At 41.4% G+C, this 25,097-nt stretch overlaps 1 protein-coding gene across 2 annotated transcripts; it reads right to left on the minus strand.

Annotated features, from left to right (window-relative positions):
• Positions 1-80: 80 nt before the first annotated feature.
• LOC138200407 (phosphatidylinositol 4,5-bisphosphate 3-kinase catalytic subunit alpha isoform-like) lies at positions 81-24,958 on the minus strand. Of its 2 annotated transcripts, none has more exons than XM_069153039.1 (26): positions 24,888-24,958; positions 24,430-24,505; positions 20,514-20,620; positions 20,140-20,308; positions 19,620-19,746; positions 19,103-19,312; positions 18,552-18,646; positions 18,174-18,329; positions 16,882-17,127; positions 16,262-16,347; positions 15,623-15,728; positions 13,544-13,696; positions 13,260-13,394; positions 10,999-11,123; positions 10,719-10,800; positions 10,124-10,288; positions 9,746-9,849; positions 9,436-9,607; positions 8,825-8,931; positions 8,603-8,724; positions 7,813-7,891; positions 7,451-7,621; positions 7,139-7,256; positions 6,277-6,428; positions 5,531-5,693; positions 81-5,423 (listed from the first exon to the last, which is right to left on the minus strand). In XM_069153039.1, the coding sequence occupies exons 3-26, from the start codon at positions 20,567-20,569 to the stop codon at positions 5,316-5,318; spliced, it is 3,207 nt and encodes a 1,068-aa protein (XP_069009140.1). In that variant the 5' UTR covers positions 20,570-20,620; positions 24,430-24,505; positions 24,888-24,958; the 3' UTR covers positions 81-5,315. The 2 variants fall into 2 exon arrangements, with proteins under 2 accessions (XP_069009140.1, XP_069009141.1); XM_069153040.1 differs by having other exon boundaries at positions 24,722-24,944.
• Between the last annotated feature and the right edge of the window lie 139 nt (positions 24,959-25,097).

Below are 25,097 nucleotides of genomic sequence, written 5' to 3' on the forward strand. Positions count from 1 at the left end.
TAAAAAAAACCCCACCTGAATTACATGACTTTTTTCAATAAAGATTGAAGTCTGATGGTGGAAGAACAAACACAGCTGAGTGAATCTTTAACAAATTTATTTGTACATCTTCACAGAACACTCAGATGGCGAGTCAGTCAGTCAGTCAGTCAGTCAGTCAGGGTACAAACCTTTAACTCTGTGACCAGTTAGCCTGAACGAAACACGAAATATACATTTATAAAAAATTAAAAAAAAAACGCAGGTTATTGTGAGGGTGTCCTAGAAACTACAGGGAGCAAACGTAAGGCATTAATTCAATAAACATCTGTATGGCTGCCTATCGGAGAAAAAAAACAAAAACAAACATAAAAAAACAAAAACATAGCAAGAAGAATATTCATCTTCACCCAATTTCATGCAGGTAGACTGTGAGAAACAATACATTGGCCTGTTGTACATTCATTCATAGTATAGGTTAAAGTTCTGACGGCGTGGTACGTTATGGAAATACATAGGTGACACAGTGTAGTGTAGTTTAGAGTACTGCACACGGAAAAGAGCATGAAACCGGAAAACTTTTTCAGGAGACAAAAAAAAAATAGATTACAAATGATCAATAATTTAAATGATTTGTCACAACTCCTCTTTCATCCAAAGCTGATTTATTTCTGCCGGTATGAGAGTTCAAAACCCCTCAACATTCACTCTGTTTACAGCCCGTTCAAAGGCTCTTTAAAGAAAAACAAAAAAAACACAATTTGTGTTTAAATTCCCAAAACTGTGACTTTGACAGAAGAGTTTTACAGCTGCTGTATTCTCTAAATATCTGAGCCCGTATTCAAACAGGCGGTGGACACAATAACAGGAACACCTGCCCGTCACAAACGGGAACAGGAACAGAGACGCCTTCGACCAAAAGACTCGTCGTCAAAAGACAGTACACTCTGAGCTCCACAAACGCGGTATTTACTGCGCGGGTATTGCGCTGGACTGCATTATGCTTTCTGGGTGTTCGTGATATTATGTCCACAGTTCATCTTGGAATCAAAGCTTCGATCAAGTGATTGTGTTAGCAGGAGCAAACGGAAGAGATTTCCCTCTTCACTCAGCTCAGAGTTACAGTAAATCTCTGCACACGAAAAGGGGGTTAAAGACAACCAACAACCATTTTCAACATGATCTAACGTCAGATAGAAATGTTATGTGTCATCATATGATACAGAGTACTGATCCATACAGGTTGAACTGGCTTAGCAACAAAAAAAAATACTAAGTTTCGCTGATCCTGTAGTGAGCAGATTTGAAAATATGAGCCTGTGTTTTCCTTTTGGAGCCATGTGACAGTCAAAAGTTAGAAAGCCTCCTCTTCACGGAGGGACAAACTACAGTGCAACGATGACTGCAGGAGTCCCAGACTAAAGTAAAACTTTCACATGCACTCAGAAGATGTACGAAGCATCACTTACAGCAGGAGCTCAGCTTGACGTCACTCCTATCGTTTTGAGGCTCATGATGAAAATCTAAGATTCATAAATCTCATTAAATTCTATGAGATTCTTAATCTTAAACTGTCACGGCACCTGATCTTAGAAATATGGACTCAGGCACAACTTTAGTCCCTCGTTACTTCAAGAAGTAGCTGTGTCTTCACTCTGAAATTGTAGGACTTGTGGCATCGATAACATTCACTACCGGATACAATGCTTCAGCCTTCGGTGCTTACACACAGTAAGGATACCAAGACACACACACACACACACACACACACACACACACACTCACACACACACACACACACACACCCCACCGTCTCAGCTCTAAACCAACAAAATACAGCTGTGGTTCTGATTCATGAAAACATAAACAACTCAAGTATGAAAAAAAGTTTCCCCCTCGTTTATGTTTCCTTACAAACGCTGCAAAAACTTCAGCAATTTTTGTTGTTGTTTTTTCTTCTCTGGCACAAACCAGCCGGGGGGGGGGGGGGGAAGGTTTACAAAACATTTAAAGACACCATCACCGCAAGTGTCATCGCACACAGAGACATGGACGTGTACATACATAGTGTTAGGTTTTCATTGGGGCCTGCCAATGAAGCTCTGCAACCTGTACAGAAAAGACAATAAATGCAAATAGGCACACACACACACACACACACACACACACACACTCATGTGGAGGGTATATGGGAAAGGATATTAAAAGATAACAACACTACAGGTTCGCCACACTTGAGGCCGACCATAGAAAAAGACTGTAACTGTACATACATACTGCTTAATGCTGCTTGAAAAATCACACATACTGGTTATGCTGCTTCAGAAACATGCATACTAGGCTAACTTTCTTCTTACAGAGTCCTTCTGGACAAAAAGGCATTGAGAACTAGATTTTTTTTATTTTTTTAAATGCATACCCACCAACCTTTTTCTTTATTTATTTTTAAAGTCTGTAACTGATACGCCGTACTGCGTGATGCAATTCCAGCATTAGCTTTCACAGGCGTCAGTGGTGCCTGATTTGGCACGTTACGAAAAACGAAGGAATAGCGAACAAGAGATGTGCTCTCGGCTGATCACCGCCTGCGTGTTTAGTGGCACTGCATCTGACTTCAGAAAACAAAACAAAAAAATCACATGACTGATGTAAAAACATTAAAAAAAAAAAAAAAAAAAGATGAGTGCACATAAGGTCCATGTTATCAGTTAAATACATTCTAGCTAGTAATGCTGCGATCGTATGCGTGCCACATTAGAGCAGACCACAACTTTGGCTTTTCAATATCAACAGTTAAACTGGCAAAGTGCAGACTTTATTTCCCTCCGACAGATTTGAATTTCATACCGAGGGGTTACTAAGATAAAGAGCGAGCAATATGCACATCCGGATGTGTTTCTAGTTACACTGTGAGTGTGTCAGGTGCTCGTGAAGCCACTTTTCTTTTGTAAAGTACGACATTCTTCGAGAGGTTCTCGAATCAATTGATGAAGTCCCGTTTAACGCCAAAACCCCCATCTAGTTATGGTCTGCTTTAAAAATGCAGTCCAACATTTTCAGAGCAGTAACCATTAAACTCAGTGTTAACTGTATCTCTTGTCGTGTTTTGCTATATTTGCACTTTAGGGCTATCCAAGCGATTTGAAGGATTGTTCAAATTGCTCTAGATCTCAGCCACATGCGTTTTTTCACTATATATGCTGCAACTGTCATTTCACCGGGACTTCAAAATGTTCAAAAAGCTACATGCTACAATATTTCTGTTGAGAAAACCTATAAAGTTCAAACTTTAAATAAAAAAAAAAAAAGCACAGAGTATGGCTTTAAAAGTACCTGGCAAAAGAGCGTCTGGCTCAAATACTGCCAGGGTTGTGGGCTTAGAGTGAGAGGTCTCCTGGATAAACAAGACTCATAAGTGGCTGGACCATGTATGAATGATGGGGGGGCTTTTACTTTGAAACCAGGACTTTTAGTTTGAAACACAGGAAGTTGTGGTATTCTACTGACCGATGGTGTAACTTTGATCACTCAGTCACTGATGAAGTGACAGACATTCACATTTATAGGCCATGCTGTTGTGGTCCAGACATAAAAATAAAACAAAAAAAAGGTTAATTTAGTTGAACTGCACTTTGCAAGGATGAGAAACATGACATGAACCCAACAGTCAGAAATGCCGATAATACGCAACAACGAACAAATCTGTCTTTTCCCTAAAAACCGCCGTGCTTTTCAACTGAATAGTAACGTTGTGGTTTGATTATTACAACTTGCTCAGGCGGAGTTTGTGGAGCTCAACGGCGTGCAGTGTTGTGGACTGTTGTGCTGTGACACCAAGGCATTTTTTTTCAACAGAAAGACGTGACATTCCCCTGAGCCTCCGCTTGCCGACAAAACAGACAGCCAGAGGCTTAATATATTAATATCCATAAAACGTGAGGCTGGCACTTTTCACTTTGTCCAGTTTTGCATCCACAAAACAAAATTATTCCAAGTAGGGCTGCGATGGAACAAATTGGGCTACTGATGAGGAAAAATTTGATGTTTAACTTAAAAGTGACAGAGGCTAAAAAAAAAAAAAAAGAAAAGAAAAGAAAAGGCATCGAAAGTCTTAATTTGTGAATGTAGGCAAATCTCTACAAGCGAGAAAACAGGTATGCGGTTGCACTCATGGTAGTCAGAAGAAGCCGCAAACAGGTAACGCAAACACATAAAACTTCAAACATATTTACACCAATTTCTGAAGTGAGTTGAGTTAGGGCTTTGCCTTTGTTGAAACTAAAAGAAACTAGATACATAAATAAATTTAAAAAGTCATAATAAATCTGTATATTATTCTGGTATTTCTAAGTGCTGTTTTCGATGGAGAGGCATCATCACCCTGAAGTCTAAAGCTGCACCACCATTGTTCCCAGAGGTGGAGGGCTGTTTCAATGAGGCTGTGGGAGACTACAGAGAAGAGCTGTGCAAAACAACCCAAAGACTCCTCTGCAGTTTTTTTTAAGCCTTGAAATGTCTGTAACAAGGAGGTAAAAGGTGGAAAAAAAAGTTGACGCAGAGTCATCTCTGAAGGGCAACTTCACCACAAAGATGGTGGAAGACATCATAGAAGCTCCCATACCCCAGTAATCCTGTGCTGTACAACAACTTCAGATCAGGTCAAATAATTTAGACAGTTCCTTGTGGCCGCTATCTTCTCAGCAGTTACAAGATTTAAAAAAAAAAAAAAAAAAAAAAAGTTTCCCAAGCACCTCCTTACTGGGTTGGAGCCACAGTGCAGCACGAATACAGCAGACGGGCAGCAAGTTGAACTTACTTTGTGGCTACATTTATACTGTAGCAGATGCATCTTCTTCACCTTGGTTTGTCCAATCGGTATTTTTTTTTCCTCCCAGAGCAGCAGAGTAAGGGGTAGAAATTCATTGGTTGCAGTTATTTCCTGTTGGGGACAAAAAAAAACAAAAAAAACACAAAAAAACACAAAAAAACAGCAGGAGTATAGTTGCCAGGGTTACGAGCATCATCCAGGTAGGTTACATCTTCACAGGGACATAAGGAAAAAAAAAATGCTCTCCTGTAGACCCTGAAACAAGCAGAGGACGGTGCGAGGGCATATAAAAAAAGGCAAAAAACCAACTAGAAACCTCGTTTAAATAAATAGAAAGTGTCTTTTAAAAAAAAATAAAAAATCAAGCTGCACACTTCCATCATCGGTGAGCTGTTCACGGTGTCTGCTGTGAAGGAGAAGTGAACCTCCTTGAAAGACGATGCTGCGTCTGGCCGAGCGGAGTGAATACTCCACGGGGGGCGGGTAGGTTCTGTTTGTGCACGGAGGGTCAGTTTAGTGCATGCTGTCTAATTGTGTGGAAGATCCAGTCCATCTTGGTGGTCCACCCTCCATGGTGAGCATCGTTCATCTGTTTCATGAAGTAGTCCAAGGCCTCCTGCACCACGCAGAAAAAACAACAACAAGCTGATTGAATAACCGCTCAAAAGTTTTAGCGAGCCGAACGTGAGGTCAGAAAAGGAGAAGAGAGAAACGGTGACTTACCTGCTCGCTTTTCTCCAGGGCCAGAGTCTTCCTGATGTAGGCGATGTCATCAAATGACTGCAGCTCAGGCATGCCAGAGCCCAGCATCATGGAGAACAGGTTGATGAAGAGGTTGGCGTGCTGCCGGATGGCCAGGTAAGCTTTATAACACATCTCCTGGAACCTGCAGAGAGATGGAGGATGTGATAAACACAAACCAAACCTGAACGTCTTAGTACGATTTGCTTCGCGGCTGCAGACGCAACATCAACAAGAGAGGGAAAAGAAAGCAGAAATGACGTTTCGATTCCAGTCTTTGTTGCAGGTGTCCTTTATTCTAATAAGCGAACTTGCAGCTTTTAGGTTTAAAACGTGGAGAATTGCCATTTGCTGCGTTTTGCATACAGTGAGGCATTAAAGAAAATGTTGAGTGGAAATTTCTCCAAATGGGAAAGTGAGGCGAGAACGATGCACTGTGCAGCTAAAAGTAAACACAATATCTATCAATAAATAAATTCAAACCTGTGTTACATTCCAGTATTCTGTGTTTCCAAAGTAAAAACATTTATGTATTCTTCAGAAAGAAAAACTGTTTGTTATCCAGCTCTTCTCACAACAGGACAAAAAAAGAGTTGGGAGCCGGTCAGCCAACAAACCAACAGACTGCCTGATTGTAGTAGCAAGTAGCAGAGAGAAAAAAAAAAAGAAAAAAAGAAGAAGAAGATGAGGAAAGCATTGACAGGACGGGAAGTACGATGCTGCAGCACCTCTCAAACTCTTTGGTCTTCGTGCACTCCTGAGACCCTTTGCTGATGACGATGAGGAAGTCTTGTGTCAGCACAAAGGGCACTCGCTCTCTCTTGTAGCCAAATTTCTTCTTCTTGTGATCCAGGAAATGGCCAAAATCTATATGAAACAACTGAGGGAGGACAGAACGCAGAAGAAGAGAGGAAGTGTAAGTTTAGTTATCCTTTAACAAGTAAAACCCTTCTGAAGTGATATCTATACACTCCATACCCACAGAGAAACACAAGGCACCGGCACCAATCCTTCACCACTAATATCAAGTTATTTTACAGAACACAGTACAGCTATTTTGTCTGCTTAGTACTGGCGTACACTCAAGTAATTTTATATGAACTGCATATTAACTAATCCATAATAAAGTAATATACGTGATGGAAAGACGGGGAAAAAATGGCTGGCTGGGGAAGCAATTTCTAGCTATGCTGCTTCTTTTTTTTTTATCCAACAAGATTAAAAGGAATCTTCACGCCAAGAATATTTTTTTTTCTACAAGCAGTGAAGTATTTTATTGGCAACCCAATTAGTAGTTACACTGAGTCCATAAACACGACGAGCCCAGTGCACTACGCTTTTATTTCTACGACTTAAACAGAGAAACACGAGGAAATTATTATTTGTGGATGAAATGAGACCAAAGCTTAATCATACTAACGTCACTCGAAGGTGCAAAGCGATCATTAAAAAAAAAAAAAAAGTATCTCCTGCACACTGACTCCGAACTACAAATGTATTTAAATGGACAACGTTTGAACCCCCGTCAGATGCTTTTAACCCGACAACCCTCTGAAACGCAGCGCAGGTCAGTGTTAATACACACGTTACCTGTCCGTCGTCTTTGACCATGATGTTGCTGTTGTGCCGGTCTCCTATCCCGAGGATAAACGTAGCTACACAGTAGCCAGCGCAGGACCTCGTGAACAGATCGACAGCCATGTCATACCTGCACAAACACACACCAGTCGTCGCTGATACTATTCATTTTGTATTTTCAAAAGAATGTTTGAAATCTAGTTATATAAAGTATACACATGGGCTATATCTCTAAAAAAATAAAATGCCTCACTCGAAGCACATTGTTCTGTGCGATCTACTGATGCGAAGATGCAGCGGGAGAAGTACGAGGAGACAACTCACATCTCGCCTTTGTTCTTGTCCTTGAGCCACTGATGCAGAGTGTTGGAGTTGAACTGCAGGGCTCCCTTCAGGCCTCCCTTACACTGAATCTGCATGATGGTGTGGGAGCTGCGAACCACCTCGATGAGTCCCACACAGTCTCCTAATGACAGACAGCCATAAGGCAACATCCTGGAGACACACACACACACACACACACACACACACACACACACACACACACACACACACACACACACACACACACACACACACACACACACACACAGCACGTTTCATTAGCCTCATACACACTGCAGCAAGAAAAAGACACTGAAGCAGCGAGAAAGACAAAGGATATAACCGGAGAGAGAGAACTGTACCGTAGGTCCAGTCCCTGATTCTGCCATATATTCTCCATGATTTTAATAATCTGCAACGTCAGCATATCCTGTCGCAAGTCTACAACACACAAACACACACACACACACACACACACACACACACACACACACACACACACACACACACACACACACACACACACACACACACACACACACACAATGAAGACAGTTAATTACATCCTGGAATACTTACAGATTAAACAAAGACACAATATAAGGATGAGTAAGTATTTATAAGAAACGACCAAGTTTGCCAAGAAGCTCTGTAGCTTCTAAACAGCAGTTTGTGTCAACGTTTAGGACCGGTAAATATGCTGCATCATGTTCAGAGCACACATCAGGGAGAGTGAGCTGTTCTTACTGTGCAAACGGAGCTAAAGCTTTCAGGGTTTCTTAAATATGCAAAGTCTATGCTGTTGTCCAAATCTTTGCAACCATTTTCCCGTGACAAGTTTGTGGAAATATGGTCTTGCATCGAATGTCATGAGCACCACCAGTATCATTTGTATATAGTATTTATGGCCTTCTGTTCAAGGAGAGTATCACAATTTATTGGGCAATAATACATTTATGGGAAATGCGATGACATTAATGAAAGAAAATGTTTTAAATTTGTTGTTGCAGGCTGGTTTATAAGCAGTCCAGTAGTGAACAGAGGTTAAAAAGTCTGTGTAAACTCTAAAGTGTGTGTGTGTGTGTGTGTGTGTGTGTGTGTGTGTGTGTGTGTGTGTGTGTGTGTGTGTGTGTGTGTGTGTGTGTGTGTTACCATCTCCATTTTTGAAGATGATCTCATTGTTCTGAAAGAGCAACTCGGACATGATGTCTGGATTCTCCCAGTTCAGCCACAACGGTCTCTTTGCTGACGACATGATCCTACATTCATCTAACCTGTGCACAAATTCAGATTAAACACAATTTTAGTTTCTTTTTCTCACCACCACTCATACATATGTACACACATAAAAGCTGATTCTCTGTTGCTTCTGACCTCAGGTTTCCCAGTTGGTGTGCAGGGTTGAGAGGAGACGTGTAGTTCTGCAGCGCGTCCATGTAGTCTGGTCTCTTCATCTGGTCCACAAGAAACCGCATCTGGACCTCCACAAGAAACACACAACGATACAGATTGCACATAACTGTGTACACATGCATCAGCATACACGGAAATAAAGTTTCCAAAAGTCACTGCATTTGTGTGATGTTACAACTCAGGTCAAATTAGGAAAAAAACAAAAAAAAACAAAATAAAAGATCAATGGTCAGGCTGTTTATCAGGCTATCTATTGTGATAATGGATGATAATTAAAATTGTATGTGTGGTGTTGGTTGTGTAAATTTTTTACCACTGAAACCTGGCGTGACTGATAAAAGCACCACATGTATTTAACATATTATGAGTTGTTTCAAAATTATAAGTATAATTTTTTCTTTGCTTCTTGTAATTTGACACTATAAGTGATGCCCAACACAGACGGGCATCACCACAGATGGCGCCTGGATTGTGCTTTTGCATACTTTGAATGCTAATGAGGAGGAATCCTCACCACAGTGTGTCCCACACATTACAAGTCATATGTTCCTGTGTGTTTACTCAATTCTTACCTTCTGTGTCTCATCTTTCTTCTCCTGTTTAAGGATGTCGGTGAGGTTTATGAGCTTCTCCATGGCCTCCACCTGTCTGCTCAGGTGTTTCAGGTACATGCCACAAGCCCTGCAGTACGCCTCTAGCAGCAGCCCAAACCTCTGGCTCACGGTTTTATTGTGCATTTCTGACCTGTGAGGAAGCCACAAGAAAAAGGATATGAGAAGCAGAGAGGCAAGAGGATTTTTTTTTTTTGTGCTTTCTGGAAAGACTTCTGCTGAAAGGAAAGCATCTAAATATGAAGAAGCCGCATTCTGGATGGCAACTCACTTGAGATGCCAGAAGAAGAAGTGTCCTATCCTTTGATTGGTCAGGGCCTTTTTGAGAAGAAAGCGGGCCAGGGGATTGTCAAGATACTGCTCATATTTCAATACCTAGAACAAGATGAGCAGAGGTTCAGATTAATATTCTCACACTCTGTGATGTCTCACCAACATGAAGTCTCTGCACACTGAACACCAAATACAACCTGAGGCATTACAAACAGGAACGTCTTCCACAAACAAGAGCAGGTGAACAAATGCTACTTTCCAACAGTTATGAAAAGGACACTGAAGAGAAGAAAGATACCGTCTTCATTTTTTAATCCCAATTCTTCCGGCAGTCAGTTTTTGGAATTCAGTAGCTCCAAATCTTGGTTAGACCCACCTGTACAAGCTGGATTAGGTACTGGGACAGTTTATCATCAGTCAGGTATTTGTCAAGGCAGCGTACAGCGAAGTGCCTGACCATGGGGTCTGGATAGTTACAGTCCAACAGCTCCATAGCCTGCTCAGGACGGATGGACGGCCATTCCTTAAGCAGACAGTACATCTAGGAAACACACAAACCGAGAACTAGGAATTTATCGTGTTCATTCAACAGCGACAGACTCGGTGGTACTTTAGTAGATATTTAATTGAACGGGTGGTAAAATGCAAAGAAATGAAAAGTAAATATTTGTTTACTTTTAGAAGTGCAAGCCACAGTTAGGTAGCTAACACAGTGTGTATAAAGTCCACCGGTCCATCGGTATTTTCACTAAAGTATAGATCTGTGTAAAAACAATACAGGAGGTCTTTCCTTAAAATAATGTCAAATGGTACAACAACAACAAAAAATGCGACTTTTATTTTCTAAAATCTATTTGAACTTTATGGGATAGATGAGCAGTGATCATCTGCTTTTTGCTCTCTTCCTTCTTGTTTATCAGACAGATCATATTCAAGATACATCAAGCATGTTTGAAGTGGCATGTTATTACCTGCGCTACTTCATCTCTGGAGTTCCATTTGACAGCGAGAAGGATCTTCGGGAGGATTTCAGGGATGTTCATGCAGTAGTGCCTGTCAGAGAAAGAAAAAGGGGGAATAAGCGTCCTGTGTTGCATCTGAGTTTGAATCGTAATTCGTTGTTTTTACATCCGGCAACTTGGTATTCAGCTAACCTGTGAAATCTATACGATGCTGTGCAAGTTACGGCTCTACATCAAGTCGGTGTTTAATGTGGTGGAATAGTGTCATATTTGCTGGTTGGTATGTTACCTGTGTCTCCAGAGGAAGTCCTTCTCCTGCTCAGTGATTTCTGACAGAGGGTCCCTGTTGCTCAGCTGCCTCAGCTGCTCGGTGTCGCTCTCTGTCAGGGCGTGATCTCTGGCCACACGATTGCTCTGAAACACAACAGAAAGGAAACACCCTGAAACATGACATTTTCAAATGACCAACGCTAAACTACACAGGAGCAGTCATTAGAAAGCTCCTAAGCTGCAGAGAAAATAGTTTTACAGTCACATAAACAGATAAAATAGACAAAAATACCAGTCTGTGCCCCGGGGCTGTGCTTTGAGATTGACTATTTAAAATGGGTCATTACAGGGAGGGTTAGAAGCAAGACGTGTTTTTCATATTTATATTGCCAAAAGGCATCATTTATTGCATCTAAATCAACTTCAAGTGTGTATTTATGCATGTAAAAAAAAATAAAAAAAAAAAACCTCACAAACTATAATATAAATGCAGCTGAAGAATAACAGAGTGATTCTGAAAGCCGGAGTGCAGCTGGAGCACAACGCAGCGTGCACTTGTCTTCAGGCTCAAGCTGTGAACAACCCTCACAATGTCTCTAATCCTGAATTTGAGCCTTCTGTTTTTCTACCACAAGTTCTTTCATCTCCTGCTCGACCGTCCACCTCAATCAAGTCTGATTTCTGACAGCATTAATTAATATGACGCTAATTTAGATCTTAATCATGCTTGAAACCGGATCGAATAACTTTCAGGTGAGGCTCAAGCCAGACGATGTTTTCATCCCGACACATTAGTACGAGATGGGCACTCCTCACATTTGACACAACACATCATGAATAACTTAACACATCAAGGCATACTATTCACATCCTCTCGCGTGGCGCGGTGACTCCAACCACATATCACATTAACACTTCACGGAGTCACGGCTCTCATGTCGCACATCATCTAGAAATCTGATAAGACACAGCATCATCTACACCATCATGAATAACTGAGAACAGAAACGTACACTGGCAACACTGAGTCATGCCAGAAGTGTCGGGAGAGAGTCTTCGTTGATAAAGTCAACAGTGATTTTTATAGTTAATTTTAGGTGTGAAATCGAGGAGTTGGTCCACTTTAGCTGTGGTGGACACACCACAACCCCACCGAGTACCGTATCTAAACCGTGCTGGTGACCGTAGAGGTCGAAGTCTCACAGTCTCTCTGTGTTAAGCTGCCGGGATTTTGGAGGCGACTCCCTGAATATCTGTGATTTTGTCAGGGGGGGGGAGGAAAGTTAGCAGCTGAGTGGCTTGACTGATTGCAGTGTTTGACCAACACAGAAACAGACATCTACGCATTCGCACCTACGGGCACTAATTAACCCAACATGCATGTTGTTGGGTGGTGGGAGGAAGCCGGAGTTCCACGGAGAGAACCCACGCGGGCATGGAGAGAAAATGCAAACTCCTACATTTGAAAAGCCGTCGCACCCGGTTAAGATTCAAACCACTGCAGCACCGTGGCAATACACTCAAATACAGCACGGACAGGTTGACATGGTCCTAATGCAACCATACTGTCACTAAACATAATACTATGAGCATACTGCAGTTCAAACACTAATATAAATGAGACAAGTAAACCCTGACTAGAATTACGTGCGAGTGGGTGTCACACATATCTGTGCGTTACAGTGCGCCAAGCGAGCAAATGTGAATAGTGTGCGAGATGATGTGTTGAGTTATTCATGATGTGTTTGTCAGATGTGAGGAGTGCCCCGCTCGTACTACGTGGCGTGATGATGATATCATCTGGCCACTATCACAACTAATTTAGCAGATTGTCCCGTTGCATGTAAGAGCTTCGACGCGACACCTTTTGGGGCCTCGTCAATCAATGTCAAAACGTTTCGGTCCACATCTGATCTCATGAACGGGCAGAAATGCATATTTAAGCTCTGTTACTTGCAAAATAAATCTACTTTCTGCATTGAGGATCTGAGGGCGAACATGTATTTCATTATCTAAATGGTAAATGGTCTACACTTATACAGTGCTGTGTCACCTTAGCTGTCTCTAAGTGCTTTACACAACACTCGTAATAATGCCTCTCGTGCTCATGCAACCTCAAACCCGCAAGCGCCCCTAATGGTCTTTAAGATGTCAATTTGAAAAACATTCCCTTCCATACAATTGTGAAAGCACAGCGTACTGGGACCTGTAGCATGCACATTCACATATGAAGGTTTAAACACAGGTAACAAAATAGTTCAAATGGGTGACTTATATCACCTGTCCTGAGAGGTTGTAGTTAAACCCCAGTTCCCTTGAGATGGTCCAGTTTGCATGATCTTCCACTGCATTCATATCTGGGTATTTGACGGAACTACTGAAGTGGTCGAACTCCAGCTCCAGACATGGCGTTTCCTGGGCAACAGATACCACAAGATATGATCGCATTGTGTCATTTTACAAAAACTCTACAGTAAAATGGGGAAACCTGTTACCTTCTTATGCCCACATGAACGTGTAAAATTTGCACTTTGCGTTTCTGTTTGTACTTTTTTTCCACATACCTTGTTGGGGTTCGACCCCGTGACTCCTATGGGGTTGAGGAGGTCTTCAAGGCCATGAGGGACGGGCCAGAGGTTCAGAGCCATCTTGTTGGCCACCAGCGTGTGGGTGTAATCAAACAAGTTGATGTTACCCCAAGCTAGCGGACAGTGCTCCTGGGAAACAAAACAGACACAAGCACAGCGGGTTCAGTATTGTGAATCACAGACACGTTCAACTAGAAAGTATGCTGGAAAGTCTCATTAAAGTTTCTAATCTTACAGACGCTGGAAAGACGGAACTGAAATTAACATCAAATAAAGCTTGATGCAATAAAAGTGAATCATCTGTTTCTCGAATGTAAATTCATCCAACGAAGTAGCTCAGAAAACACTTCAGTAAAAGGATTTATAAGAACTAAAGAGAATTTCAGATGCTTTTTAAATTCTTAATTTACTCAAGTTTTTCCAGTAAGTCTTAAACCTGGTAATCCGGCGCTCATGCTGCTGAAACTCTGTATGGGTTGAGGATGCTGGTTGGTTCCCTGTCCTGAAGGTTAGGTTTCGTTAGACAGACAGAGGAGATGCTCCTTATGTGCCTCCAGTGTGTTGGTTTGCGGTGTGTTGATGTCCTGTTTACAAGGCTTTTATCAGGTTTTAAAAGATTTTAAAAGGACCGTACAAGGTTTTATTGTGTTGTTCCGGTCTCAAATGTTTTAACGGGGTTTTAACACAGTTTGTCCACCTCATAACTGTAACGGCACGACCCTGAAAGTCCGCGGAGGCGAGCGTGACTGCTTGTTTTTACGGCACTGTGGTTTCTTGAATCATCTATCTTAACTGTACTCTTTCTGTCAAAGCGACCATGTTTAGCATCACAAAGCTTACAAAGAAGTTTTAGATAACATCTTGATCCGGTGGAGTGAGTGTTCACTAAAGACGTGATAAAAGACGAGAGAGCGGTGGACAGAGTTACATGCAGACAGACAGTCAAAATGCCCCTATTTATCATAAGTGGTGGAACAAAAGGGGGCTGCAGCAGAAAAAGTGTTTATCTTTAATTCAGGCGGGGCATGAAAGCGCATCCGCTAACCTGACCTCAACCCAGCGTGACACTGCAGGAGACGGGACTCATCCCAGGTTTCTGTTACAATATCCATGTCTGGCATTCATTGATACACTCACACTCACACTCACACACACACACACACACACACACACACACACACACGCACACACACATGCACACACACACACACAACCTCTCTCTTCCAGCCTTTCCACCAAAAGGAGATGGAAGAAATAAAAAATAAAAAATCAATCAGTATGGGTGTCGGTTACGAGAATCAGACCACGAAAACACTGACACACTCCGGCAGTTTCACACCACACGGTTTCTCCAGACATCGTTTCTTTGCAAATCCCTTTATTTTAATTCAGCTTCATCTGAGTGTTTATTTTTTTTGCTGCCGTCAGTCTTTTAGTTCAAGTGCTTTGATGTGACTTTAAAAAGACAACCACGAGCCTCGTTTACATCACAGGGTGCAGAAGATACTCTCGGATGAATGGAAAAGTCCCTTCTGCTGATAGTGTTTCTGTTGATGTTTTCTGCCACCACAGAGCCCATGGCTGATTAGTAATTAAACAGAGCCAAAGACGATACCACAGCTTCTATTCACCTCGGACACAAATACTCAGACACACAGGGTGGAGCGGGTTCAAATGTGATGCACAGGCACATACACAAAGGCGCCCAGCCAAGTCATCCCGGGATGGCTTAGCAAGCCATCGTTTAGACGCAGGTCATCTGCTATATTTAGACAGCACTGTCTGCTTATTACCATTATTGGTATTCAGGATAAAATGCACTCATATGTGCTTTATGTATAAATGTTTGTGTCCCTTCTCAAATATACAAAACTACTTAGTTCGTTTGTTTACTTTTACAGTTTCAGTAAGATGTCTTTTTTAAACCAAAGTATTTTACGTTTTCAAAAGCTAACCTTTAAAAAAAAACCTGTCTGTTTTAGTCATCCAACTTCCTGCCAACCATGAACTCAAGTTGTATTGTGCAGTCATTTCCTTCACCGTGTTACTTCCTACCTCTTTGGCTCCTTTTCTTCCCTTAACAGAGCAGATGGAGAGGCAGAGTCTGGCAGCACGGGGGATGTCTGGGATGTACATATCATAGGTGAGCCACTCGTTCCACCTGCAAGGAGAATAAAGTAGAAACAAAAATAATCACGTCAAGCTGTGCTTTAAAAAAAAAAAGGGGAGTTGTGCTTACACAACCAAAAAAACTGAATGCTCATAAGCGCTGCAATCGTATTTTGAGCTGGGATGATCTTGTTTTTTTTAGGTAACAAAATTTATCAACACAACCTGCAACACAAATGTCAGATGTCTCAACATATTTTTGTTTTAATACAGGACTTTTCCACCGAGCCTTCGTCTTTCTTTTACTTCAGGTATAAGAGAGGACTCAGACAGGTTCAACAGTAACATAATACAGCAGTTTAGTATTTCTACGCAGCACTAAACTGTTAACTTACCCTCCTACTGGCGACTGCTTAATGTAAATTAGCGGCGTAGACTGTCTACAGGTCTATTTCAGTGATACAGTGTGAAAGTGAATTAAAGTAGCATATTTTTCCATCACCAGGTGCCATAATTGATTGTTGTCATTATCATTATGATTTTTAAGTGATCCATTATAGTGAATTAAGAAGGGTTGTCAATTACCTGGGATTAGAGCAGGGTACTCTCTGTGTGTTCACGTTGTCACACATTTGTTCACCTCCATGGTAAATCCCTGTCCTTACATATATCTGTACAAAGAGAGGGGAAGCAAAAAAAAAAAAAAAAAAAAAGAATAATTAATAGCAGCAATGAAAGAAATATGATGTTATTACTCCAATTTGTTGACCTCTTCGGAGAACGGGCCTACATCTCGGAAGTACAAGAGTGGTAACCTGTAACAGCTGTCAAACCACATCTTCAGGAGTCTTATTGTAAGTGGCATGCAGCCTGGTAGTTTAGCCAGAGTAACAAATATGATTGTAGACAGCGAACAAACATGAGCTACCAGCCCTACTTTCCCTTTTCTCCGCTCACGAGACCTTGACAATGACGGTTTGTTTCAACAGGATATGAAAGATGGGATGTATAGCGAACCTGAAAAAAATAATTCAACCGATACAGCTCGAAAAATCATAATTTAATTTAACATACAAAACAAGTCAGTCCGCGTGCTTTGGCCAGTTCTGTACTTCTCCTACCATCCATATCAGCATAATAAGGAAGGTATACAGGTTGTATTGTGATCGACCTACACAGACACGGGCTTATTTCCGTGTCCTCACCTTGTCTATGTCCCGTATATTAACGTTAACGTAGGTGGCACATAGGATTCGTATCCTCAGAGTCCCGTTGATGGTCCACAGCGACTTGGCAGCTGCCTCGCCATTCATATAGGATGTCGCCGTGGAGATGCGTCGAGAGTATGATGGCATGACAAAGTTATCTGTAGGCAACTGGGTGTACAGGCTGTCCTTAGCCATTAGCATCAGGTTGGGCATTCTAGCCAGCATGATGCAACTACGGATATACTAGAGGGATAGACAGAGAGCAGTGGGGTTGGGGGGTGGGGGGTGGAGGGGGGTGACACAGAGAAGGACATTTAGTAGAAAGTCTACACAGAGCTACTTCAGTTACATCATCCCCTAGGTGTAACCCATGATGCCAATTGGGTCATTTTCCAGCAGCTGCTGGGTAACCGAAGAGGAAACAGTGACACGTGTGTGCATGGCTCACTTTGATCGGGCTCTGGGGGAATTTCTCTGATTGTAGGTTTGAGCTCACAAAGCTGCACGAGTAAATGGTTCCAGAGCTTTAATGAAAGCGATGGAGGCATTTTAACATATCCATAATAGTTACAATAAACAAATGGATCACATACTCTATTTCAATTTGATAGAATACATGATGTTTTTTCTTTCTTTTTTTTACTTATTTGGAAATTTGAATTTTTTTTTTTTTTGTGTGTGGAACAAATCCATCATTTTTTTCCCCCACTGTTTTTCTTTTTTTCTATTTGTACAGTTGTATATAAATGTTTTATAGACAAGTCAAAGAAACTAAATCAAAGAAAACAGAAAACAAAATTTCTCTCTAGCTTAAATTTTAGTACTTGGACTGGAACAAAGATACAACTTAAAAAAGGATTACAAACAAGAATACAAATGTAAAACAAAAACAAAAAAGAGGAAACTAAGGATCAGGGAGGGAAGTTGTGTGTGTAGTGACACGAGTGTATGTATTTGCACAGTGAGGTGCAACAGGTATAATTCAGACCACTTTGTTCTGTTAATGTAATCGTGACAAAGATCCATCTTTTAGTAAATATTTCTTTTTGGAGTCTTAAGGAATTTATTATTTATTCCATCTGGTGAATTTCCTGATTGACTTGTTTTTTTTAAATGGAGAAAGGTCCCTCCTCCACTCTTCATTCATCTAAGCCAATAATGGTGGGTCAGTTTTCTATCAGCCTGAATCAACCCTAGATAATATAATATTTTGAAAATCGAACGTGTTTTCATATTTTTAAGTCACCGGGAATAACTTGAATATGTATATTTGCCCATACGGCTCTTACCTTGTATTGGCTGATGGGGTACTTTTCCAGCAGGTACTCGTCACAGCCACAGACTTTGAGGATGTATTTACCCTGATATTCCTGAACGCACATCTTCAGCTGCTCTGGGGACAGCAGCATGCTGCGTGTCTTCTTACGAATGGCCTCTGCAATCACCTTTAGGACACGATACATGCAGACAGACTGCGTTAGAGGTCAGTTTAATGCCAGACTGTTCAACTGATCTGTGCGATTCTTCTATTTCTGTTCACACAGTGTACATGTTGGAAGTCTACACACTAGCAGTGACACCTCAGAGTTTTCACATCGAATGTATGAAATTAGATGGCGCACAAAAAAAAAAAAAAAGCTCTATTGAATGGTAGATATTCATCGCACCTGTTCAGGCACACAGTCGTGGTTGATCTTCAGTGTGTACTTTTGCTTGTCATTGTTCGGAGAAACAATCACCCATATCACAACAATAATCTGACCTACAAAACAAACAAAATAGAAAAACAGATATGGAGGCTGAGAAAAAAGAATCAATAAAACACATTTTCACAGAAACCCACCATAAATGATATTATGGTCTGAGGCTGCTGCTTTGAGTACAATGCTCACTTTTCTATTGTTTAAATACAATAGCATCACAGGAGTAGCACTTGAATCAATCAAAAATATTAAAAGCCTTATTCATTACTACAGATCAGTTGTAAGGTGAGGTCAATAAGTTCACTTGCTCCCTGTTGTTATCTGCCTTTTTTGTCTATACTTTTTTTTAAATGCTAATAATCATAGGTTTGATCAGACACTGATAAAAAGTAGGTCAACTTTGTATTCATAAAGTTATTTATTCTTCAAATAATCCCCAAAGAACAAGCTGTGATATTGGTTAGATTCTAATGTAAAAAAAAAAAAAAAAAAAATAGACAAAAGTTGTTGCCTACCTTTGTCCAGTTTGCTATAGATGTGTTTGGGAAGTTCCTGTGTCGATTCCACGTTGGGTGGGTAAACATAGAGCGCTCTACTGTGAGGCCCGTTGGCGTCTCTCAGCTCCACAGAGTCTTTACAAACATTCAGGATGTTTCTCCTGAAGTCCTGAACCTCAGAGTCCTTCACGAGGTCGAACTCGCACACCGGCATACCAATGGCGAAACCTGACAGAGTACACAGAGGAGCTTAACATCTCATTAAAGCCACCAAATATTCGACTTAGTTTGCTTCCTGACAGAGCAACGAGTCATTTACAGAAGCTTTTTTTTGCACTTCATAAAAATTAGCAACTCATTTGATTAATCTTTTTTTCTAAGTATCTAGTAAATCAAACAGAGTAAATTCAACTTTTAACTGAACAGGAAAACATCTTTTCAATTTCTCACATTCTCCAAACTACACATATATAAAGAAAAAAAAAAGCAATGGAACAACAGATGCAATACTTATTGCAGGAGAAAAACCTCTCACCGATCTCTCTGTTGAGGATCTTTTCCTCTCTGTTGCCAACGGGTTCAATGACCTTGAGGAAAGGCTGGAAGAGTCGGAGGTCACACAGCCTGCGGGTCTCATCATAGAACTCCTCCCGCTCTGCTTCCTGTAGGAATAAAAAGAAGAAAAAAAAAGAAAAATCCCAGAGGCCGTGCTCAATATTCAACTTCTTTTTCAAAAGGAAATGATGAACGGCTGGAGGGGATGACGGTCTTTGTATAGATGTAGAATGGATTTTCTGGAAAAGTGGAAAGCATGTTGTGTTTTTAAGGCCAAATTTGTGCTATTTTTTTTTTAAAGCCTTCCAATCACAACAAAGTGGGTTTCTCTCAACATCTTCACAAAACTGGAACACATTGAAACAGTTTCTGATACGTTATAGATCTCTGAACATTTCTGTTCTCCTTCATAAACGGCTGTCTCGGGGTTGTTTGCATTTTATTTATGTTTGCCTGTTTAGAAGCAGTCAGGAAATCCAGTTGAGGTTGAGAGTTCTCACCTGTGTTACACTGACAAAGATGTAGGATGTCTCCTCCTGCAGGAGGTGATGAAGAGGATATTTTCGGGCCTCTTTGAACAGCTCATGTTTGATGGTGATGAGCGTGGCCTCGCGGAGACACTCCAGGGTCAGGATCATCCCATTGGGCAGCAGGCAGTCCACCAGGATCCTGCATCATCACACAATGTTGATGATAAACCTCATTACCTACTCTTCGAGGATTTCAAAAATGATAATGATAACTGCAGATAATCATCTGAACTGTGGGGGGGTTATTTCATTTGCAAGAACAAAAAAAAAGACTGAACTAATCAAGTGCTGACGTACACAATAAAAATCTATTTGTATCCGTAATAGCATCCAGCGTGTCATACCTGGGAGGCATCAAGTGGATGCCCCATAGCTCCCCTGAGGACGGCCTGGGAGGCATCTTCCTCTCTGACCCCCAGCTCAGTCACACAGTTAAGCTGCAGAGCACAACCTGAAAGATAATAACACTTTAAAGTAAGTCCTGGCCCTCGCAAGTGCAGAGCACAGGCTGAAAGTCCGGCTCAGCTCGAGTCCCAGCGGTGGTAGGGATAAAAGAAAAAAAGAAAAAAAACTCAGGTGCATTACGTTTATTAAATACAGTTTCATCAAATGCTTCCGTTCGGACTAAAAATAACGACAGACTGACTGACACAGTTCAAAGCTCTATGCAACTATGTACCTTGTGACTTTAGAAACTCCATTCAACAACTTAATCAAAAAAATATAACTTGAGTTTCCTATATCTGGCAAATTGATTTTTTTTTTTTTTTTTTTTTTTTTTTTAACACGCCAAAAGACGAATCTTTTGGCCTAACGTGAGCTACTTTTGGTGAGAGGGTTGCCGGGACCTCTTGGTCAATCTGCATTCCCGCCTGCTCACTGTGGTTAAGGCTCAGCTGTGCTCACTGAGTTGAAGAGAACAAGCGTGTTCGATCAACCGCACAGTAACAGGACTAAAACAACAGCAGCGACTGACTGCAGTATCCACGGCATGCCAAAAATATATAGTTTAGTCCTTTTCGTCATTCAAGAGTATATTATCAACAGGCTGCACTTACAGTCTAATAATTGTCTAATATTTCATTAGAGAACAGCACTTCAGATCCACATTGAGTGGTTGATTGTCTTTGCATGTGTAAACTTTTGCACACATTTTAAACTGAAAATTTGGTGTCACTGAACTTTGTGTTGGACCTGGCAATGTTTCCTGTTGTTGTCCAGTCATATTACTTATTCTTGATCAACTGCCTCAGCGCCTGATACTATTCGGAGGCGTTGTACTCCCTTTCTAATAGCACCCTCTTGTAAAATGTCCGGCACCATTTATGAGCAAGTCAAACTTGTGTCTGGGATATCCTTTGCCATCATTAATGATAACGGATACTTTGATAGATTTTAAAAGTAATTTAGCAACACCTCATACCCAGCAGTTGTGACAAAAAGAAAAATGCTTCTGTAGGACCAGCAAAAGGATAAATATGTATTAGTCATTTATTTATCTGATGTTGACCCGCCTTTCTGTTCAGATCCAAATTAGATGGGTTGCTGCACTGAAGAGCACTTGGCTTGACACTCAACACTAAATACAAAGACAAAAGAAGGCGCTGCCTTTTTGGGAATTCAGCCAGGTCAAGCGCCTATCTGATACTTTAACAGGGAGATCAAATACAGCAAAAGACCTTCATCACAAGCCTTCCAAGCCTGTTAACATGAGGAATATAGATCTCCTGTACCACTTTCACAAATAATTACCCTGAAACAAGATACCTATTCCCAGCGCTTCAACACAACCACACTAATACCTCCATGAGATTGGAAAGTTCAGTCTTAAAGACCTACATTCAGCCCTTGGATAGATTGACCTGCACTGATTCCAGACCTCTGAATCTCTGCATATGACTCAGAGTTTTCTGCACCAATTCACAAAGAAAGTGAAAAAGAAGAAAAAAGAAAGAATGATAGTGAAACTAACTATATAAAAGGTTTTACTGCACATCACTGTGTCCTTCAAAGAGTATATACAAAATGGTGAAAAAAAAACCGTATTTGAGCCAGCTCTGTACAAAAGGGCCTCCTGTCCTTTACAGATACAGGCTGGATGTTGTCTTTTAAAACTGATATCACAGTCAAGCTTTTTAACATCTAAGGAGTAGTACGAGTTTTAATTGTACGGAGCAGGGCACCAATATACCGTAAAATAAATATAAAAGAAGAGACCTAACCCTTAATACGGAAAGGTCTACAAGTTATTAAAGCACTTTTTTTTCTTTTTTTTTTTTTACAACAAAGCTTTACAGTTAATTAAAGTACTGGGAGGAAGTCAAATAATCTAAAGAAATGGACCAACTTAAAAAAGACATAGAAACTGATAGTGCCATTGAACAGGAAAAAACTATGACATTTTTCCCACCAGCAGATGGAGTTTGATACTAAAATGCTTCTATAGTCACTTGACAAACTACAATGTTCTGGTAAAATGTGATACCTTATCTCTTAAAAAAAACATTTATAATATGATCAGCCAGATATTGTAAGCAGTAGATAGATATCGCTTATTAATAATAATGTCAGCTGACCTCGAATTCAACACCGTATCTGGCCTTGATCTTTCTCAAGCAATGTATCTGGATTTGTCCCAGTGGATATGAGCTCATTCGACCCTCTGTCATGCAGTGCTGGGAAATTAGGGGTCTTTGGGGAACTCAGTGACACAACTACTCGACACAGACTGTGAAGGTCCAACACTCAGAAACACAAAGGCAACGCAGTGAGTCAACTGCAGATTGAGACACAGTAATGGGAAAAGTGTGTTTGTGTGGGCTCTTAGAAAATTACAACATTATACCTTTACTTAAATTTCAGCCAATTCAAGACCCTTAATAAGTCTCATAAGAGATGAAACCAAAACGTATTATCATCGTGTCAATATCAGTACTTCATTCATTCCAAGGAGTCTTTTGTTGGTCTGAATTATAAATCCTGAGTAACAAGTATTGGTCAAAGCAGGTAAAAGTCATTTTACTACAATTTACTACAACAAGAGCAATCAAGTAAGTTGAGGATGTTAGAAGTCTTATTGGAGCCTATCAGACCAGGAAAGAACACTTAAGATTGTTAAGATGATTTGTTTGTTTTTTATCATTTTATAATATTAATATGACTTTCACACCCCTGACAGCAGTCTGGGCCTCAACAGTCGTCCACCACCCCCCCCCCCCCCCTCCCCCGGGGCCTTAGATCAGATGGAGTGGTTCAGGCACCTGGCAAGATGCCCTCCTGCACCAGACTTTGGAAATGTCTTGGGGGGAGGTTAAAGGGAGGAGGGGGTGGGGTCTGACTGGCTGGGAGGCTCTACATCTACAGGCTGAGAGGTTTAACTCTTTGGAGAACTTAAGCATTCAAATCACTGGCCGCATTCCCCATTTTTTTCCTCAGTAGTTCAAACCGGCCTGGTGCTGTGCTGGCTGATGGCTACTTCCCCGGGTTGGAAGAACAAAGGAGTCAATCAGAGCTCCATTAAGAAAAGGGGAAGTCACAATCCCGTGCCAGAACTACAAAAACAGCCACAATTATAGCAAGGACCCCGCAGATGATGAAGTGAAAGTTGACATACAGAAATGACAACGTTTCAACCTTGAATGAAACCTCTTACGATTCTGCATATTTCTTTTATCAACTTAAAAAAAAAGAAAAAAAAAAACTTCAGCAGCTACAGCTGATGAAAAACAGTTTAAAAAAAAAGAAAAGGAAAACAGCAAACTCAATGTTTAAGGAAGGACACCACTGAATATGTACAAAAAAAACAAACAACAACAAGAAGCTAAAACAGTAGAACAAACCACCCATTGAGCAGTTCTGCGATCTGTGACCCTGATCAGGATGCAGCTAAAGCGCTTTAGGACAAAAGAGGAAGCTTCCTCGCAACACAGGATGTAGGGAGTGGGGGAAACACTGGCCTCGACACCAGCTCGCTTTGAATACCGACACACAAGTACACAACAGTTGTGTGAGCCGGTTGGCAAAAATCAAAACACTATGCTGTACAGTCTGTACAATGAACAGCTTAATGTAGTTATGGTTGACGGAGTTATTAACAAGAGAGGCACAACAAAGTGGTTGTAAGGAAACACTTTGTGAAGACAAGTTTCCATTTTGCTTTTGCAAAGCCAGCTGTTATTAACAAAGACAGGAGGACAACGTTGCATTTTAAAATGGGTTTGCCAGAGAGTCCTGTGATGGAGAAGAGTGAGTGGGACATACCTAAGAGACACGCCCTCCTTATTTGGACGATGGGACCGGTCCACCCTTCATGCTTCAATCCATCTTCACCCTGTCACTGAACATATTGTTGATTGGGAGGAGAGAGGAAATCACAAACACAAACAATACCACGGTGTGTCTGCGTCTGCAGGTCAGCTGACGTTGGATGACAACCACAAAACATCCGATCCGATGAAATGTATGTGTACAAAATAAATGAATGAATCAATAACAAAAAACAACATCAACACTGAAACGATCTCGACAGTCAGTAGAGGATCACTCCAGCCACCTCTGCAGCTCCACATCTTTCGGTTCACGTCCACCGGTTTGGTGAGCTCTCTCGGTCACCAGCGTTAGCTCCCGGCTAACCGGCCATCCTCTTCTTGGGAAACAAATTCACAACCGACGGTCTCATGAAATGCGTAAATACGGTTAATTTGAGCACAATAACTTACCCTTCTGGGTGGGCGTCAACGCAGCGACGCGTTTGAGGGACGCTGGGCTGAGAGGCTCTCCACCCTCCACCACCACCACCCCCCACGCCCCCCCTCCCCCCTCTCCCCTCCCCGGCTAGTAAACTAGCCTTCCAGCTATCCACCCCCCCACCCACCCCCACCCCACCTCCGCTCCCCTGACGGCCGGCTGGTGGCTCCCGGGCGCCGGGC

The sequence above is a fragment of the Embiotoca jacksoni genome, unplaced genomic scaffold (genome assembly GCF_022577435.1).
Source record: "Embiotoca jacksoni isolate LCO1_2020_lvr unplaced genomic scaffold, fEmbJac1.0.p SCAF_19, whole genome shotgun sequence".
NCBI classification, from domain to species: Eukaryota; Metazoa; Chordata; class Actinopteri; family Embiotocidae; genus Embiotoca; species Embiotoca jacksoni.

Excerpts from the sequence above, each read along its gene's own strand:
- LOC138200407 (XM_069153039.1), bottom strand. The coding sequence starts at position 20,569 with ATGCCTCCCAGGCCGTCCTCAGGGGAGCTATGGGGCATCCACTTGATG. Across the intron at positions 13,395-13,543 it reads CGGGGTCGAACCCCAACAAG|GAAACGCCATGTCTGGAGCT; the intron begins GTATGTGGAAAA and ends TCTGTTGCCCAG. Across the intron at positions 10,289-10,718 it reads CCAGAGATGAAGTAGCGCAG|ATGTACTGTCTGCTTAAGGA; the intron begins GTAATAACATGC and ends TGTGTTTCCTAG.